This window comes from Malus sylvestris, chromosome 14 (assembly GCF_916048215.2).
Source record: "Malus sylvestris chromosome 14, drMalSylv7.2, whole genome shotgun sequence".
Taxonomy (NCBI): Eukaryota; Viridiplantae; Streptophyta; class Magnoliopsida; order Rosales; family Rosaceae; genus Malus; species Malus sylvestris.
This window is the reverse complement of record NC_062273.1, coordinates 10,162,525-10,180,658: the sequence shown is the minus strand read 5'-3', so window position 1 is coordinate 10,180,658 and position 18,134 is coordinate 10,162,525. Positions and strand designations below refer to the sequence as shown.

The window sequence follows — 18,134 nt, the reverse complement described above, 5'->3', positions numbered from 1 at the left end:
GTGCCGCACCACCCCAACGACTGCCCCATGACATCAGCACCTAAGAAAAAGACAAAGAAAATTAAGTTTTTCTTACCTTGGTGCGACAAGGATAGGACAAAGAAATCAATGGAAGATGATTGTTTGCACGGCAAGCAAAGATGAATTCTAGGGGAGGGGGAACAAATATCCTCTAGCTTTATCTCTTTCTTGTAGGGATAAATAATTGCCCTTCGAAGTTATTTTAATCCCCTATTTAAGGTAGGCTTAAATAGGCTTTGGTGGCCATTTATTTCTCTTTCCTAGAATAATCTAATTCTAAGTACAAGTGGAAATCTGCATCAAAGTTGGAAATCTCTACACCTACTGCCCTTTCTTGTGAACAACCCAGTAGATGTGGGGGCATTTATGGAGTAAAAAATAATCCAAAAAATTATAGAGGTGATACGTGGACTTTTGGGTAAGAAGGACAAAATTACCCTCGAGGCACATTGGGATTTTCACGTGCATGCAACATAGTCAAAGGTGATCAATATGGTATTTATTCAAATATCTCATCAATCCCTTATTGATTTTATTCAAAAGGTAACTCCTAAAACTTCCTATTTAATTTAAAAATAATTGCCATATTAATTGCAAGATATTATGCCGGCCATTCTCCACCCTAGGGGCATCCTCCTATAAATACCCCTTTTATCTTACTAAAATGCTAAGCTATTGGCTACACACAAACTCCTAAACACATTCTTTTCAGAATTTTAACTTTGGCATTAGAGATTCTTCGGCAGTGGCGAAGCCAGGAATTTAAGACAATGGGGTCAAAAAATAGCTTTAAAAAATCGATCATACTTTCATTCATAATTGTCCACGACGTGTTCTCATATTTTGGAAACGTCGTATTACAACATCATTACTAATAGAATCATATACATCTTTCTCAATGTACACAACCAAACTATCATTCAACCATTGATCACCCATCCTATTACGATGTGGATTCTTCACAATTTTCATCACCGAAAAAGCTCTTTTAACTGAAGCAGTCGCAATAGGTAAAATCAATGCTAATTTCACTAGCAAGTACATCAGGGGATACTGTCTATCCCTCTTTGTCTCCACCAACTTCTGTGCAAGGTTATTAATTCCTTTCAACGCAGAAAATTCATTATGCAAACGCATATCAAATATATAATTCTTCAGTTCATCTTCAAGAAGTGTGAGCTCCATATCAGAAAAATCCTTTGGATAAAATTCAGCAAGTCAAACTAACTTTTCAATGTCAAAAGCTGAGAATGAGTCATCTGGGCTTAAGCATGCAACACAAAGAAGCAACTCTGTACTTGTCTTATTAAAACGATTGTTCAACTCTTGAAGTTGCTTATCAATAACATCAATAAAGAGATCAACACGGTAGTGATGAAGGTTTGTCAATTTTTCAACTCTACGTCGTGACCTCCCTCGAGCTACAAAAATGTCATTCATATCAGGAATATCAATATCATGCTTGCCACAAAAAGAAGAAACTTTATCAAGCCAAGCATCTCATCCATTATCCCTCATCGCTTGTAGTTGTTGCTTACATGCTTTGACAAAAGCCATAGCACTCACTATATCGAGATCTTTCTTTTATGCATGTGACAACACATTTGTGATTCCCAATATTTCTTTCATCAAAAAGAGACTAGAGACAAAATCAAAAGATTGCAAAAGATTCAACAACAATCATCTTTGATCAAGACTCACACCATCATCTACAATCATCTCAAGCACCTCAATTACAGAAGAAAACATATTAACCAAGCTTACCAAGGTACCATAGTGTGAGCCCCAACGTGTATCACTTGCACGTTTAAGACTAGTTTCTTGGTTCAAGCCTTGCCCACTTGGAAGCTCATAATTTTGAATAGCTTCCATAACTTTGGTTTGTTGTCTTTCTCTAACCATGTCTCGACGTTTACATGATGCTCCGACAATAGTAACGACATTATTAACCAAGCAGAAAAAAGAGCCAATTTGAATATGATTTTTCGCCACGGCTACAAGAGCAAGTTGAAGTTGATGTGCAAAGCAATGAATATAAAATGCACTTTCATTTTCTTTCAAAATAAGTGTCTTAAGGCCATTAAACTCACCTTGCATATTGCTAGCCCCATCATAACCTTGTCCACGCAATCTAGATATGCTTAATCCGTTTATAGAGAATAATTGATCAATTGCCTCTTTAAGTGAAATAGCAGTGGTATTAGGAACATGCTTTATGCCCACAAATCTTTCAACTACTTGTCCGTTGGTATTCACATAGCGAAGTACAATTGCCATTTGCTCCTTGACTGATATATCACGCGATTCATCAACCAAAACAGAAAAGAAAGCATCATCACCAATATCAAATATGATAGCATTAGTGGTTTCACATGCTGCTGCATACACAAGATCTTTTTGAATATCAGGTGATGTTAACTTGAGATTTTCAGGAGCATTTTTAAACACCACATCTTTAATACCCTCATCATGATCTGCGAGAAACTTCAAAAGCTCAAGAAAATTACCCTTATTGCTTGAATCTTCACTTTCATCATGACCGCGAAAAACAAAACCTTGTTGCAATAAAAAGCGAATGCAATCAAGTGATGCATTCAAACGAGTGCGATAATCAATACGTGCTTGATCCAACTGCTTGTGAACAATTGTTTGAATATGTTGATTCTGATTCATTAAAGCTTCACAATGAAGTAAAGCTTGGTTGTGAGCACTATTAGGGCCTCCAACATGAACTCGAAGTCGACATTTTTTCTTCCAATTATGAAAACCTTTACTAGTAAAATTGTCATTACTTGCTTGGTCTGGAATCTCTAGCTTGAAGAGATAACAACTTCGACAAAAAACAACATTTTTGGATATGCTATACTCCAACCAAGTAGGAAAGTCATCGAACCATTTCGGATTGAAACGGCGTTGTACTCCTGCAAATGAAGTATATGGAAATTGATGGGTTCGAGGTTGAACCAATTCCCTTTGTAAATAAGCTCTTCGAACCTGATCTCTAATATTTGGATCATATTCTGATATCCGGAGTCGAAGCCCAAGATCTCTTGGAAGATTTTCCAGTATACTTTCTATGTTATTTTCATTTGAACTTTCAGGAATATCCGTTGTAGAGGGTGAGATGTTATCTTCGGTTGATTTTCTCTTAAAATACCTATCCATAACTGTTTTAAATAATACCAAAAAGAGTCAACAACATAATATAACTAAATTATACTACATTCAAGAACTTTTTTCATGCCCGATGTTATAAATGGATATACGAGGATGATACTATGCCCATCTCAGACCTAATTCTAAACTGGAATTACTCTTAGACCTAATCCTTATGTTATTCATAATTGAAATTGAATGAAACCCTAAAAATCACAAGAAATCTAAGATAACAAAATTACCAATGATTGGAAATTTGGAGTGGAGGTACCTGATTAATTGACGAACAGAGAAACTTGAAATTTGAATTGATATGGCGCCGGTGCTATGGTGGAGTCGCGCAAGCAGACGGAAAAGAAAACCTCAAATGTGTTGTGGTGGACCAACTGTTGAATGTTAAAATAGAAAAAGTATTAATTAAAAATTATTTTTTATTTTCTTATATATTGTTGCTGGTTAGCCGAAGAGGTTACATGTGGGCTCACATGTTTCATGTTGGGTCACCCAACTTGAACTTGGGTCAATATTTCTTGGCAATGTGGCCCACGCAATCAAGATTGCTATTGTGACTTTCTGTTGCTGGAGCTGCTGCAAAGCTGCTGTTGCAGTGCTATTAAAGGGGTCAAATTTTTATTTAAAGGGACAAATTATAGATCCATTGGGGTCAAGGGAGCCCAATGCCCCCGCATTGGCTCCGCTAGTGTTCTTCGGCCAAAGCCCCCATTCATCGTGGACGCGTGAGACTTTTGGTCTTAATAAAATGTGTTATTATTTTGCGGATGCATTTTCGTCAAATCAAGAGATGACAAAAATTTGCATCCAGAACACCTAAGAAGCACATATTTGCCTTTGGTTTAAGTTTCTTGCTACTCTATTGACACTTGGGAAATAAAAAGTTTAAAACAAGGGAAATACACATGAAGAAAACAGGTTACAAACTTTTATTCAAGAATAGAACTGGGAGGAAACTCGATAGACAATAAGCAGTCATAAACCGCATGATCATAGTAGTTGCAGTTATTTGCCAAAGCCCGTTTTTTAAGTAAAAAACGTTAGGCAGATTCATGATATGCTACAGTTTTTGCCTACAACCTGAGCCTTTGGTTTATAGTTTCTCATTTCAATCTGTCTTGTCTTGTGCTGAAGTTCTATGGAGCAGTATCCATGGTATAATGAAAACAGGAAAACATCGAGGTCAACTGAAAGATCAAGTTGCTTCACTAGGAGGAACCACCATTGTCGGGATTCATGAGCTTGAGTATAGTGCATTTTGTGCAAGCATGACGCATGCGATTGTTGCTACGACTAAGCATAGCCATGAGATTGACCTATGACTTCGCTTTCCACATGTTAATTTTAGCCATAGTAAGGTTGCTTGTGGTGTCGTGACAAATACGATGTAAACTCTATCTGAATGTTGGAAACTAACCATTCACATAAAATTGTAACGTGTTGCTCATTGTTTGAGTCCTCGCCTAGTGCTCGAATGTATATTTGAATGCCATGTGAAGTTGATTATTTTAACGAAATATAACAAAAATAATTGTAGATCTTCTGCTCCAACACCATGTCAAGTTGGAGTATTCACCTCAAAATTAGTTGACAAGAAGTTGAAATGCTCAAATATTAAGACATTTGATGATCATTTTGTTTAGTCATCTACCTTTAAGGTTATTTGCTAGCGCTACCCACCTATTAGATGTGGGGTCTGCCCTATTAATCTAAGGGTTGAGGGCGAGTTGATACTGAATCTTTCACCCACTTGATTTATTCTCTATACATTTCTCTTATAAATCTACTACTATTCTCTCCCCATTTTTTTAATAGGATAATCTACATTACATTCATTTAAATTACACAAAGGGGAGAATTGTATATTGAACCTCGAGAGCAAAGGTAAATACTCTTAACAATCCACTTGCATTCTCCATCATCTTCAATTCCTCTATATACAAAGATGGAAATTAAGAACTAAAAATTAATAGTTTTTTCTAATGATTTAATTATTAATTATTAATTATTTTTTTAACAAACAAAATCATCTACACTAAGGAGGTCAGATAGTGTGTTAAACCTCACAATGCGCTAGCAGTAATGTGATTCAAATTTACCTTTGATGAAAATTGAACCTAGGACCTTCTACTTACCAGTAAAAATGAATACTATTAGATCGTACTACTAAATAGCAAGAAGAAAAATTAATAATTAGCAACCATGCCATGATAATTGTTCAATAAAAATGGGAGACTGAAGGAAATTAAAAACTTTTAAATACGAAAATTAAGGAAAGAAAATCAACCAATTTACTCTCCTCACACGTCAGATGAAAAGCATACTTGACATTTAAATCCAACGTCAAACAAAACAACACATGTCACACATCATCGTCCCACCAATGCCCATGCTTTCACGTGGCATCCAATCCATTAATCCAATACCAAATCAAATTTCCTTTAGTTTTGGGTTGGAGGATCATTCCAAAACAAACAAACAACAAACTAGCCGTGACGCCACTAAGTAATACGTGTGGACGCCACTAAATACTACGTGTAATTATATTTTATTTCACCTATAGGAGAGATAGATATATTAAGTTCAATTCCCATTAAAATAAATTTAAACCACGTCCATTGTTTCTGTTGGTATCGTTTGAGAAAAAAATAAAAAAATGAAAGAAGCAAACCAGTCGCGACTGACTACTACTCTCTCCCTCCCTTCCTCGGGCCTCTGCCTCTACATAGCAAACTGAATCAGAGGACTTTGCAACGATACGACGTCGCATTGCAGCCATGGAGGCGGTACCCATCCCGACGGAAACATACAAGCTAGGGTTTGTCGGAGCTGGTAAAATGGCCGAGAGCATCGCCAGAGGAATCGTCCGATCGGGCGTTCTCCCTCCCAATCGCATCGCTACCTTCCACCCTGACGCCAGTCGACGCCAATCCTTCGAGTCCTTCGGAGTCCATCTCCTCTCCAAAAACGACGACGTTCGACCCCTTTCCCGCCCTCCCATTTTCCTGTTTTTACACTTCTCTGTATCTAATTGGCCGAGTGACTGAAGTTGCGTCGTTGCAGGTGGTCGAAGAGAGTGACGTCGTCATTTTCTCGGTCAAACCTCAAGTTGGTATTTCCACTTTCCATCGTCTCGGATTTGTTTGGAAAAATGATTTTAATTGGAAGATTTGATTGTTCTTATATATTGGTTTTTTAATTTATTTTTTATTTTGGTGTTGGACGATTGAAATAATGTGGGTTGATTGTAGAGGTATATGGGCATGAATGTCTTGGTGGTGATTTTGTGATTGTTTACTAGATAATGATATCGTCGCGGTTTTGATTTCGTGCAGTTAAAGATGTAGTTTTGCAGTTGAGGCCGCTGCTTTCCAGGAAGAAGCTGCTTGTTTCAATTGCTGCTGGTGTCAAATTGAAAGATCTGCAGGTCTCTCACTTACAACTCTTCTTACTTTTATCCACATTGACTGTATGGATTGGCCAAAAACACTCTGTATTTCATTTTTGAACCTCTATCTTCCAATTTTAGTGTGTCAATTTTGATTGTTTTCTATTCAGCTTCTGAAAGGAATCCGAAAGGAAAATGAAATCATTTTCTAAGCATTTTACATGTGTCAACTGCTGATTCCAGTGTTGCACATAGAGTAACCAAGTTTTTGAATAAGCTCTACTCTTAGTACTACGTAAGAAAAGATTAACATGGTTGTCGGGCACAAAAAGGCAAGCGAAAACAAGAAAAATACACAATGCAAGGTATAGCTAAGAGTTCGTGTGGTTATAACTGTTTTCATAGAAGAAAATTACATGTATAACTTTATTTTTTAACACATTATTGCAAGCACATTGGCAAGCCATACCCCTTCTTCCAGTAAAATTAGCTCCCCTTATTCTCTGTTATTCAACACTGGCCAACCCTCATTTGCATCTCTGCCCTTTTGCAACTCTCTAGAGTGACTATGAGAGGGCTGGGTCAGAGGGTGTGGTCGCAGAATGGTAGAGAGTCGGAAATTAACTTTTTGCGAAGGGGAAAAGGGAGGATGAAAGAGCTGGGCTGGGCTAATGTAAGTCTTTCATGCATATAATCTTTTTGACTGCTGAGCGAATTCTTAGTTCTGCTTCTGCCCTATGGATCTGATTAGAAGATGACAGTAAAAGAGGACATTTGTTCCCATAGAACATCAAGAGTCGCTCTTTTCTTTGTCTAGTTCCATAGATGAATATATCTGTTGTTCTGTTCCACGTTTGGTTTCCTTGCAGTGTCAAGTGAATGGAAAATATGATGCTACTCTTCACCAAATTGTAGACATAGAAAACAAAGTAGGACGGGCTTTTTTATTTTGGAGAAATGTGAAGTCCTCAATGTTTGGATAACTATACAGAGGATGAAAGAGCAATAAATAAAACAAAACGTACACACTATAATTTGATGAACCGGAAGAGCAATATATCATGTGTGCATCAAATGTCATCACCTTATCATCCGTTATTGAATTAAATTTTGGGGACTTGTAGTTCTCCTCCTTTGAACTCTGCCTATGTAAGTTTATCTTACATTGCCGGTCCCAAGCCCGGATAAAGGAGGAGGGGGAGGGCGTCAGGTAGTCGATAGCCGGCTCTCCTAGTTTACGTCGAATCCTTATGAAAATGAATCCAGAACGAAATCGCGCTAAAGCTAGGGCGTCACTCGTAAGTGGCGCTCTGTGTGGCTCGAGCACAGTGATAAGTGAGCAAGGGTCACTGTATCTCCATCGGCACCCGGATGCAGTGTTAAATGAGCAAGGGGGCTATAGAAACTTCTTTTCGAACGACTCCACTCAAAGTTGTTTGGGAGCATATGCTCCTATCAACTTTACACAGGACACACAAAAGAAGGACTTTGATCCTATTAGACGGGGGAGGTTGAAGAAGCTAGGACAAAAGGGTAGAGTTCAAGAGAGTAGAATGCGTTTAGGAACGTGGAGTATAGGAACCCTAATGGGAAAATCTATGGAAGTAGTGGAAGTTATGGTGAGGAGAAGGATAAATATTATGTGCCTACAAGAAACTAAGTGGGTTGGTCTTAAGGCAAAGGATCTAGAAAACTCAGGGTTTAAACTCTGGTATTCGGGCACAAATAGAACGAGAAACGGTGTTGGCATCATCGTGGACAAGACCTTGACACAAGATGTTGTAGATGTCAAGAGGGTAGGAGATAGAATCATGGCAATCAAGATTGTAATAGGACAAGAACTCATCAATGTGATTAGTGCGTACGGACCTCAAGTAGGGTTGGATACGAGTTCGAAGGAGAAATTTTGGGAAGACCTTGGAGACTTGGTGCAAGGAATTGCTCAGACGGAGAAGTTATTTATAGGAGGAGATTTAAATGGACACGTGGGCAAGGAGACAAGCAACTATGGAGGTTTTCATGGTGGCCATGGTTTTGGGGAGAGAAACGAGGATGAGGAAGTTATCTTGGATTTTGCAATGGCATATGATCTAGAAAACACAAATAGATTTTCTTCTAATGAGGAAAGGGGATCGTATAACTTGTAAGGATTGCAAAGTTATACTGAGAGAGAGCTTGGCTAATCAACATCGCTTTTGGCGATGGATGTACATACCAAAAGAGTGAGAAAAAAGAACAAGACTTGGAAGTGCCCAAGGACTAGATGATGGAATCTAAAAGGAGAAAAACAAGCCATTTTCAAAGAGAAAGTAATCACCCAGTGCGTGTGGGATAGAGAGGCGGAAGCTAGCCAAAGGTGGGATTCCATGGCTAGCTGTATCCGAAAAGTAGCAAGAGAGGTATTAGGAGAGTCCAAGGGCTTTGCTCCACACCAAAAGGAATCTTGGTGGTGGAATGAAGAGGTAGAAACAAAGGTGAAGGCTAAGAAGGAATGTTGTAAAGCCTTCTACAAGGATAGGACCGATGAAAATGGTAAAAGGTATAGAAGAGCGAAGCAAGAGGCGAAGAAAGCTGTGAGAGAAGCTAAGTTAGTGGCTTATGATGATATGTATAAGCGACTAGATACTAAAGAAGGAGAGTTTGATATCTATAAACTAGCTAGAGCAAGGGAAAAGAAGACAAGGGACCTAAACCAAGTGAGGTGCATCAAGGATGAGGATGGAAATGTTCTTGCTACAGAGAACGCGATTAAAGACAGATGGAGAAGTTATTTTCATAATCTTTTCAATGAAGGACATGAAAGGAGTACATCTTTAGGGGAGTTGAGTAACTCAGAAGAGTGTAGAAACGACTCCTTTTATCGTTGAATCAGGAAGGAAGAAGTGGTTGTAGCTTTGAAGAAGATGAAGCATAGAAAAGCAGTGGGCCCATATGATATACCAATCGAAGTGTGGAAAGTCTTGGGAGAGACATGTATAGCATGACTCACTGACTTTTTCAATAGGATTTTGAAAACGAAGTAGATGCCAAATGAGTGGCGAAGAGCACTTTGGTGACTATCTACAAGAATAAGGGCGACGTACAAAATTGCATGAACTATAGGGGTATTAAGCTAATGAGTCATACAATGAAGCTCTGGGAGAGAGTCATTGAGCATAGATTGAGGCAAGTGACACGCGTTTCGAACAACCAATTCGGGTTCATGCCAGGACGCTCAACCATGGTGGCAATATATCTCTTACGAAGATGGAAAGATATAGAGAGGGGAAAAAGATTTTACATATGGTCTTTATAGATTTGGAAAAAGCGTATGATAGGGTCCCAAGAGACATTCTCTGGAGGTTTTTGGAGAAGAAAGGAGTACGAGTAGCATATATCCAAGCTATAAAGGATATGTATGAAGGAGTAAAGACTGCTATAAGAACTCATGAAGGACAAACCGAAAGCTTCCCCATAATTGTAGGATTACATCAAGGCTCATCCTTAAGTCCTTACCTTTTTGCGTTGGTAATGGATGAGTTAACAGGACATATTCAAGATGATATTCCTTGGTGTATGCTTTTCGCAGACGATATAGTGTTGATAGATGAAACTCAGGAAGGGGTAAATGCGAAGCTTAACCTTTGGAGAGAAGTGTTGGAATCTAAAGGTCTTTGCCTAAGCCGATCAAAGACAGAATATATGGAGTGCAAGTTTAGTGCAAATGGAGGCCAAAATGAGTTAGGGGTGAGGATTGGAGATCAGGAAATACCAAAGAGCGACTGCTTTCGCTACCTAGGATCTATCTTGCAAAAAACAGAGAATTAGATGGAGATCTAAACCATAGAATACAAGCTGGATGGATGAAGTGGAAGAGTGCATCCGGCGTGTTGTGTGACTGCCGTATGCCACTGAAGCTCAAGGGAAAATTTTATAGGACGGCAATAAGGCCGGCGATGCTGTATGACACAGAATGTTGGGCGGTGAAGCATCAACACGTACACAAAATAGGTGTAGCGGAGATGAGGATGCTTCGTTGGATGTGTGGGCACACGAGAAAGGATAAGATTAGGAATGAGGATATCCGAGGTAAAGTAGGAGTAGCCGAAATTGTAGGAAAGCTGAGAGAAAATCGGTTACAGTGGTTTGGACATGTGCAAAGAAGGCCTACTGACGCTCCGGTTAGAAGATGAGACTACGGGATAGAGGTTCAGGGCCGAAGGGGTAGAGGAAGACCTAGGAAAACTTTAGAAGAGACTCTAAGAAAGACTTATAGTACTTGGATCTAACGGAGGACATGACACAGGACCGAGCACAATGGCGTTCTAAGATTCATATAGCTGACCCTACTCAGTGACTTGGATTTTTCAAGCCTCCAACTGAGAAGTGTTCCTCACTCGAGAAATTAAGGGAACACTACCTCAACCTACATGCTTCACTCACAAAGCTTCAACAAAAGAAAAATTCAAAGAACTTAGTGAAGAAGACTTTGGTGTATTTAACACAATACGTTGAAATGAATCAAAGCTTATTTATTGATATCTCCGATAAGTTACAAATATGTACATATACATGAGTCAAAATAAACAAGCAAGACGGGGTCTTCACAAAGGTTGCTTAGGAGAAGTCTCAGTAGTCGGTAGAGCCCCAGAAAGAGAAGGCACCGGAGGGTGATCACTCGGAGCCTCAGTACTGGACAGAACCCTAGAAGGAAGAGGTATCGGAGGCTGATCATTTGGAGCTTCATTACGCGGTACAGCCCCAGAAGACGAAGGCAATAAATGCCTTTGGAACAAACCCACAAACCTCTGATGATCAAGTAAAATCTGATCATCAGATTCCTTCACCTGGTCAAGCTTCTTCTTCATGTTTGTAGCATAGTCATGTGCGAGCCTGTGCAACTGTTTATTCTCATGCTTGAGCCTTCTTGAGACTCATCACTTCAGCCGCCAATGATTCAACTTGGCGGGTTCGAGCAAATAGGCGTTGGGCCATATTCGACACAGAACCTGCACATTGAACACTGAAAGCCAGAGAATCCTTAACAGCCAACTCATCAGATCGTTTGGAAAGAAGTCTGTTATCTTTGGGAGTGAGAATGTTCTTGGCCACCACCGCATCGGTCATATCATTCTTCATCACGAAATCCCCAACGGTAAGAGGACCAGTAGGGGATAAGAAGGATGGGCGCCATATGTTGTCTGGAGAAGGCGCAACTGCCTCTTCGCCAAGGTTTAAGTTAAAACGACGGTCGGAAGGGCCAGACATTTTCAAAGGTGTTGAAGAGAGAAGAGGTCGGACAAATCAAGATCTTAGAAGTGCAAGAAGGGAGCTTCTACTGGTGGAGATTCAAGTGTGCTTTGGAACTTAATGTCAACCTCTATAAAAATCTGCACTCAACGGAGCTTCAGAAATCGAAGAGGCGCCTGCTCAGAAATCGAAGAGGCGTTTGCTTTCTCAAAAGCTGGGCTGCTCAGAGATCACGAGGGCCGATCTCAGAAATCGAAGAGGCGTTTGCTTTCTCAAAAGCTGGGTTGCTCAAAGATCACGAGGGCTGATCTCAAAAATCGAAGAGGCGCTTGCTTTCTCAAAAGCTGGGCTGCTCAGAGACCACGAGGGCCGATCTCAGAAATCAAAGAGGCACTTGTTTTCTCAACCTTGTTAGCACCTGTCACATGCACACTCAGCTTTGCGGAAATTACGGGCAATCTGTCGAAGATTTCTGGTGAAGTAGAAAGCACGTGAATCTTACTGTTCAATCATCCACTTTCCACACGCAACATCAGCTCATGGGTACCACAGATAACTTTGCCAAAGATCTCTGACAAAGTTTAGACACGTGAAGCTTGTAGCTCCCACTACATCGCTATGACCAAGAAGGGTAAAAGAATAGCAAAGAAACAGTACTAACAAAGTTTAGATACATAAATTTTGAAGGTTTTGCTACCATATTATTACCCACAAAGGTAAAGGAACAGCACCACTGTTGGATAATTGGAAAGTCCCTGTGTGTCAACCTCTGTGCTCCGTGGCAAGGTAGACTAGCAAAAATACCCAACCTTTACTCACATTCAAGAAAACACTTCCAACAATATTGCTTGCTCCAAATTCGAAGAGGCACCGCCCTCCGAATATCGAGAGCCAGATTCCCAATAGGATTACTTTCTCAAAAATCGAAGAGACACCACTCTTCAAATTTCAAGACCCAGACTCCCAGCAGGATTGCTTTCTCAAAAATCGAAGAGGCACCGTTCTCCGAATCTCGAGAGTCAGATCCCCGACAGGATCGCTTGTTCAAAAACCGAAGAGGCATCGCTTTCTTAACTTCGAGAGCCAGATCTCCTTGGATAAAGCTTGTCTGTAATCTTCACACGCAACATCAGCTTTCCAGATACCACATACCACTTTTTCAAAGTGCTCTAACAAAGTTAAAACACGTGAAGCGGGCAGCTCCCACTACAGTGCTATGACCAAGAAGGGTAAAGGAATAGCATTACTACTTGTTGTTAGGGAGACTCCTATATATGTCGACCTCCATCCTCAACGAACAGGCAGACCTGCAAAAATGCTCAACCCTCCTCATATCTGAGAGGGCCCTCCCAACGAAGCCTCTCGAAATACTCAGCTTTCTTTCCCCCCGATAATACCTCTGCAAACAAGCTACACCAGAGCAAGAATATCTCATATCATCAAGGTTAAAAGCAAAAGTATCCCATATCATGCTTTTTCCCTGTCTTTTCCTTTGGCCTTGTTCTTACCTGCAAGACAAGGAGAAAGAGAGCAATCAATCAGCACTTGGAATCAAACTTCCAGTCAGGAACTGACTGCCTGGAACCCCTTACCTGATTACTTACCTGGCATTGCTCTCGAGTACTCATCTTTAACATCTTATGCTTCCAGAAAAGATACCACATCTGCCTGAGGAACAGATAGGGCCAGTGAGAAGGATACAAGGAAGCATGTGGAGACAAGCGTAACATAATACGTGCCGATACTTCCACTACTTTGTCAACAGCAAAAGTATCCCATATCAGCAGGGTTGAATGTACTCTAGATTTGATGGACTTGTTTTGACCTTCAAATTCTTCAGTCGGCTTTATACTCTAGAGGTAACCAGAAAATCCTCCAGTCCAAATCAAGAATAAGCCTGTGGAAAGTTACTTCTTCAAAAGCAAAAGTATCTCATATCATCTCTTTTCCTTTTCTTCTCTTTATCCTTCATGCTGCCTGCAAGATAAAGGAGAATGAGAACAATCAGCCGGAACTCGAAATCAAACTTCTGATCTGGGACTGATTGCTTGGAGCTTTGATTGCTTACCTTGTCTGTCACCTCTTTCAGCAGATCCCCTAGATCGGCGACTTGGGGGATTCCTACTACATGGTTTGTATCGCACTTGACCACGCCTGAAACTACAAGTAAGCTTCAAGTGAAATTGATACATTACCTTGTGCAACTCCACCCGTTAAAGATACCACCCCTGGACGGAGGAAGAGTATTTCCAGACAAGATGCCACATCTGCGTATGAGACAGATAAGGCAAGTGAAGACGATACCACACTTCGGTACTTAGAAGTTTCGTGATTACTCAGCGGCTTGGATCTTGCAAGTCCCCAACCGAGGAGCTTCCTCTCCAACCAGGAGGCCAATCACAGAGCGACACGTGTCGACATCAGAAGCTAATCATAGCGCGACACGTGTCAACATCTGAAACCAATCACAACACGACACGTGTCAATGTCAGAACAAGGCTAGAAACTCTCTTCTATAAAAGGAGATCATTCTCCCAAAATATTTCCTAATACCATTTGTACTAAATCATTCACTTGTACCCACTAAAGGAGAGCTTGAACCTATGTACTTGTGTAAACCCTTCACAATTAATGAGAACTCCTCTACTTCGTGGACGTAGCCAATCTGGGTGAACCACGTACATCTTGTGTTTGCTTTTCTGTCTCTATCCTTTTACATACGTATCCACACTAATGACCGGAGCAATCTAGCGAAGGTCACAAACTTAATACTTTCTGTTGTACCAAAGTCCTCACTGATTATGTGCATCAACAATCCTTAAGCCCTTACCTTTTTGCATTGGTCATGGATGAGTTAACAGGACATATTCAAGATGTTATTTCTCGGTGTATGCTTTATGCAGACGATATAAGGTTGATAGATGAAACTTAGGAAGGGGTAAATGCGAAGCTTAACCTTTGGAGAGAAGTGTTGGAATCTAAAGGTCTTCGCCTAAGCCGATCAAAGACAGAATATATGGAATACAAGCGGGATGGATGAAGTAGAAGAGTGCATCCGGTGTGTTGTGTGACCGTCGTATGCCACTGAAGCTCAAGGGAAAATTTTATAGGACGGCAATAAGGTCGGCAATGACACAAAACCGAGCGCAATGGCGTTCTAGGATTCACATAGCCAACCCCACTTAGTGGGAAAAGGCTTTGTTGTATTTCTCCTCCTTTGCTTTCCTTGCAAGTCAGTGTCAATAACAGTGTAATGGTCATTAATCCCATTTTTGAATGTGCCAACAACCAGAAAGAGTATGTTGCTGTTTTTACAATAACATTGCTGACTCTGAGAGATATTGACAAGGCATTTCTCTCTTTCCACAACGTGAATCAATTGCCTACACTTATAATAGTTAGCCACTCCTAAATTTAACCTGTTTTCACCCTTCAAATTGTGACTACACAGTAATGATAAATGAAGTTTCTTATCCCTTTACTTTCGAAATATCTAGAGCCATTTTAGTAATTTGGGGTTTCTACTTTTATGATTTCAGGAACAGAATAATTTGTTTTGGTCCATTTATCTCTAAATAATTATTGGGTTGGAAGCTCTTAATGCTACCAGGGAGGAGTGATCCAGGAAATGGCTTTCAAGTATCTAATTTGTTTGGAATAAATAATTTTATCAGTTTATACTTTGCAAATAATAATGTGAATTCGTATAACTACAATATATTGTACCCACTATCTCTTGCTATTTCTTGACCTCCGTTCTCTAAGTTCTATAATACCTACTTGTATGAGTACATCCTTTTCTGTCTTTCTTGACGTCCAGTTTTTCATCTATTTTTTCAACAAAATTGTTCCATCCTTTTCAGGAATGGGCAGGTCACAGCCGATTTATTAGGGTAATGCCAAATACTCCTTCAGCTGTCGGTGCAGCAGCTTCAGGTACTTCTGTTATCCTTTTAATATTTTAGTCTTTCATATTGAATGTTAAAAATGTATGATAATCGTTTTCTTTATGGCCTGTAAACTGTGCTTGCTACAGTTTGATTTGTTTAAGTTAACATGTACAATGCTAACATACAATTATATGGTCCATATAGTTATCAGCTTTTCAGTGAAAGCTGGTAATTCCTTCAATAGCAGCGGATTCTGTGCATCAATTCCTTGCCAATGGCTCGTTTTGAAAAAAACAAAAAACAAAAATTTAAGATATAGTGGCGGTTTATGTTGTTGGTAGGATTTTTTTTTTCTAAAGTAATATTTTCTTTTTGGCGAGCCATTCTAAAGTAATATTTACTAAGCTTTATGTTATACTTTCTCTCGCCTATAGAACTCTCCCTTTATAAGCTTTATGTTAATACTTTCTCTCTCGCCTATAGAACTCTCCCAATATAAGCTTTATGTTAATACTTTCTCTCGCCTATAGAAGTCCCTATATAAAATATCTACTTTTTGCATACTGAAGAGAAGTATATTTTTAGTATTAATTAGATAAAAGCTTGGAATATGATATCTGGCCACTGTAGATCATGCTGCTATGACATGCGATCGTGACAAGACTTGTGAAATGCTGATTAGTTATGTTTAGTCAATGTATTTTAGAATTCCTCAAGTCTCCCTCTATCTTATGCGCATTTTCCTTGGTTTGTTTTCATATTATTTGTAATTTGGTGTGCCAATATTTGTATAATGGATGAAAAATTTCACGCACCTCTGTCTTCTGGTGAAATAGTTTTGAGCTTGGGAGGAGGTGCAACAGAACAAGATGGGGACCTCATAGCTAAAGTATTTAGTTCAATAGGCAAGACATGGAAAGCTGATGAAAAATACTTCGACGCAGTTACTGGCCTGAGGTATGTGACTTTGTCTATCATAAAATGATTCTGATCCCTACACCACTGCAAAACATTACTTATCTTCTACTGAAATTAGAGTCATTTTTTTGCCTTTAAAGTACCCTGGCACCCTAGCTTACAGAGAAGTTTTTAGGTTCGTCAACCATAAAGCTTTGTCCCAATAATTGTACCTATAACGTGAGAGGTGGACTCATAAATTGTGGGTTGATTAATACGTTTTATTAACATACAGTGGCAGTGGTCCTGCATATATATATTTGGCGATAGAGGCTTTGGCAGATGGAGGAGTTGCTGCAGGTCTACCTCGAGAACTTGCATTGGGTCTAGCATCTCAAACTGTGAGTCTATTTGTATTGTTTGCTGGTTTAGTACTCAAGAAGTCATTTGCATCATCAAACCATCACACAATGTGTCTCTATTTCTCACAAACTAACAGTATAGATCTCGGTTTCCTCAAAAGGGGCATAAAATATATGGCTACATGTAATCACGTTACTTTTGAAAGTTAAACCTTTACCAACAAAGGTGTATAGAAAACCTGAAATATATTATTACTCCCAAGTCTCAATTTCCTTTGGAGTTGGATCTTCATGTTGGTGGCTTGAATATCAGAAGTGCATTTGTGAATTCCTCAACATTTTGTCGATTTATTTCTCTTCAATTCCGAGTTGTGGGGAGGTCCGATTCTTTGCGTCTTTTGCCAGGTATTTGGAGCAGCATCTATGGCTTGTCATACTGGGAAGCATCCAGGTCAGCTAAAAGATGATGTAACATCACCTGGTGGAACTACCATTGCCGGGGTTCATGAGCTGGAGAAGGGTGGATTCCGTGGAATATTGATGAATGCGGTCGTTGCTGCTGCCAAGCGCAGCCAAGAATTTTCGAAGAGCTAGACATAGATAGTGACATTCTTATTTCAGCACGTATTCCTGTCATCGCAATGAAAACCAGTTTTTGTTCTCTTCCATAGCTTGGGGATAAACAAATCGTTCCAGAGCTAAAATAAGATTAGTAATAATAAACTCATCTTATTGGTTTTGTGTTCATTACCGTAGCGCCACGGATGCAATTTCAAGCTCATGTCAGCGATTAGAGTTGAGACTTTTCCCGGCCAACATGTTATTTCATGGCCGACCCTAGGTTGTAGTGCCTAAACTAAGCTAGGGTTGGCCATGAGACTTCAAAGGTTGCATCTTGGAGTTGTGATTGATTTAGCAATGAGGAGTTATGATTGATTTCAAAGGTAGTTAGCCTTGAAAATCTTGTATTCAATCTGGCGTTGTATTTGTTTCATAATTTTTCGTTGTCCTATTAACAAAAACATTGGTTCTAAAATATTTTAGTCTGAGACCTAATACCAAACACTTCACTATTCTTATCCTGCTTAGTTTGAGCTACGTAGGTCTAATAATTTCGTACACGACCATTTAACTCGACACGAAACAACATGAAATTAACAAGTTTCGGGTCTACACACG

At 39.6% G+C, this 18,134-nt stretch overlaps 2 protein-coding genes across 2 annotated transcripts; one reads left to right on the top strand and one right to left on the bottom strand.

The window, feature by feature from the left end:
* Positions 1-834: 834 nt before the first annotated feature.
* LOC126599012 (uncharacterized) lies at positions 835-3,186 on the bottom strand. The gene is made up of 3 exons (XM_050265399.1): positions 2,112-3,186; positions 1,300-1,442; positions 835-1,218 (listed from the first exon to the last, which is right to left on the bottom strand). Exons 1-3 carry the CDS (start codon positions 3,184-3,186, stop codon positions 835-837), a joined length of 1,602 nt encoding a protein of 533 aa, XP_050121356.1.
* A 2,615-nt stretch (positions 3,187-5,801) lies between these two features.
* On the top strand, positions 5,802-17,702 carry LOC126599334 (pyrroline-5-carboxylate reductase-like). Its single transcript, XM_050265698.1, has 7 exons — positions 5,802-6,164; positions 6,253-6,301; positions 6,525-6,616; positions 15,670-15,742; positions 16,533-16,653; positions 16,889-16,994; positions 17,361-17,702. The coding sequence occupies exons 1-7, from the start codon at positions 5,967-5,969 to the stop codon at positions 17,547-17,549; spliced, it is 828 nt and encodes a 275-aa protein (XP_050121655.1). The 5' UTR covers positions 5,802-5,966; the 3' UTR covers positions 17,550-17,702.
* The last annotated feature ends 432 nt before the right edge of the window (positions 17,703-18,134 follow it).

Excerpts from the sequence above, each read along its gene's own strand:
- LOC126599012 (XM_050265399.1), bottom strand. The coding sequence starts at position 3,186 with ATGGATAGGTATTTTAAGAGAAAATCAACCGAAGATAACATCTCACCC. Across the intron at positions 1,443-2,111 it reads TGGGGCTAGCAATATGCAAG|CTCGAGGGAGGTCACGACGT; the intron begins GTGAGTTTAATG and ends ACATTTTTGTAG. Across the intron at positions 1,219-1,299 it reads GTACAGAGTTGCTTCTTTGT|GATTTTTCTGATATGGAGCT; the intron begins GTTGCATGCTTA and ends TTTTATCCAAAG.
- LOC126599334 (XM_050265698.1), top strand. The coding sequence starts at position 5,967 with ATGGAGGCGGTACCCATCCCGACGGAAACATACAAGCTAGGGTTTGTC. Across the intron at positions 6,617-15,669 it reads TCAAATTGAAAGATCTGCAG|GAATGGGCAGGTCACAGCCG; the intron begins GTCTCTCACTTA and ends CATCCTTTTCAG. Across the intron at positions 16,654-16,888 it reads GACGCAGTTACTGGCCTGAG|TGGCAGTGGTCCTGCATATA; the intron begins GTATGTGACTTT and ends ATTAACATACAG.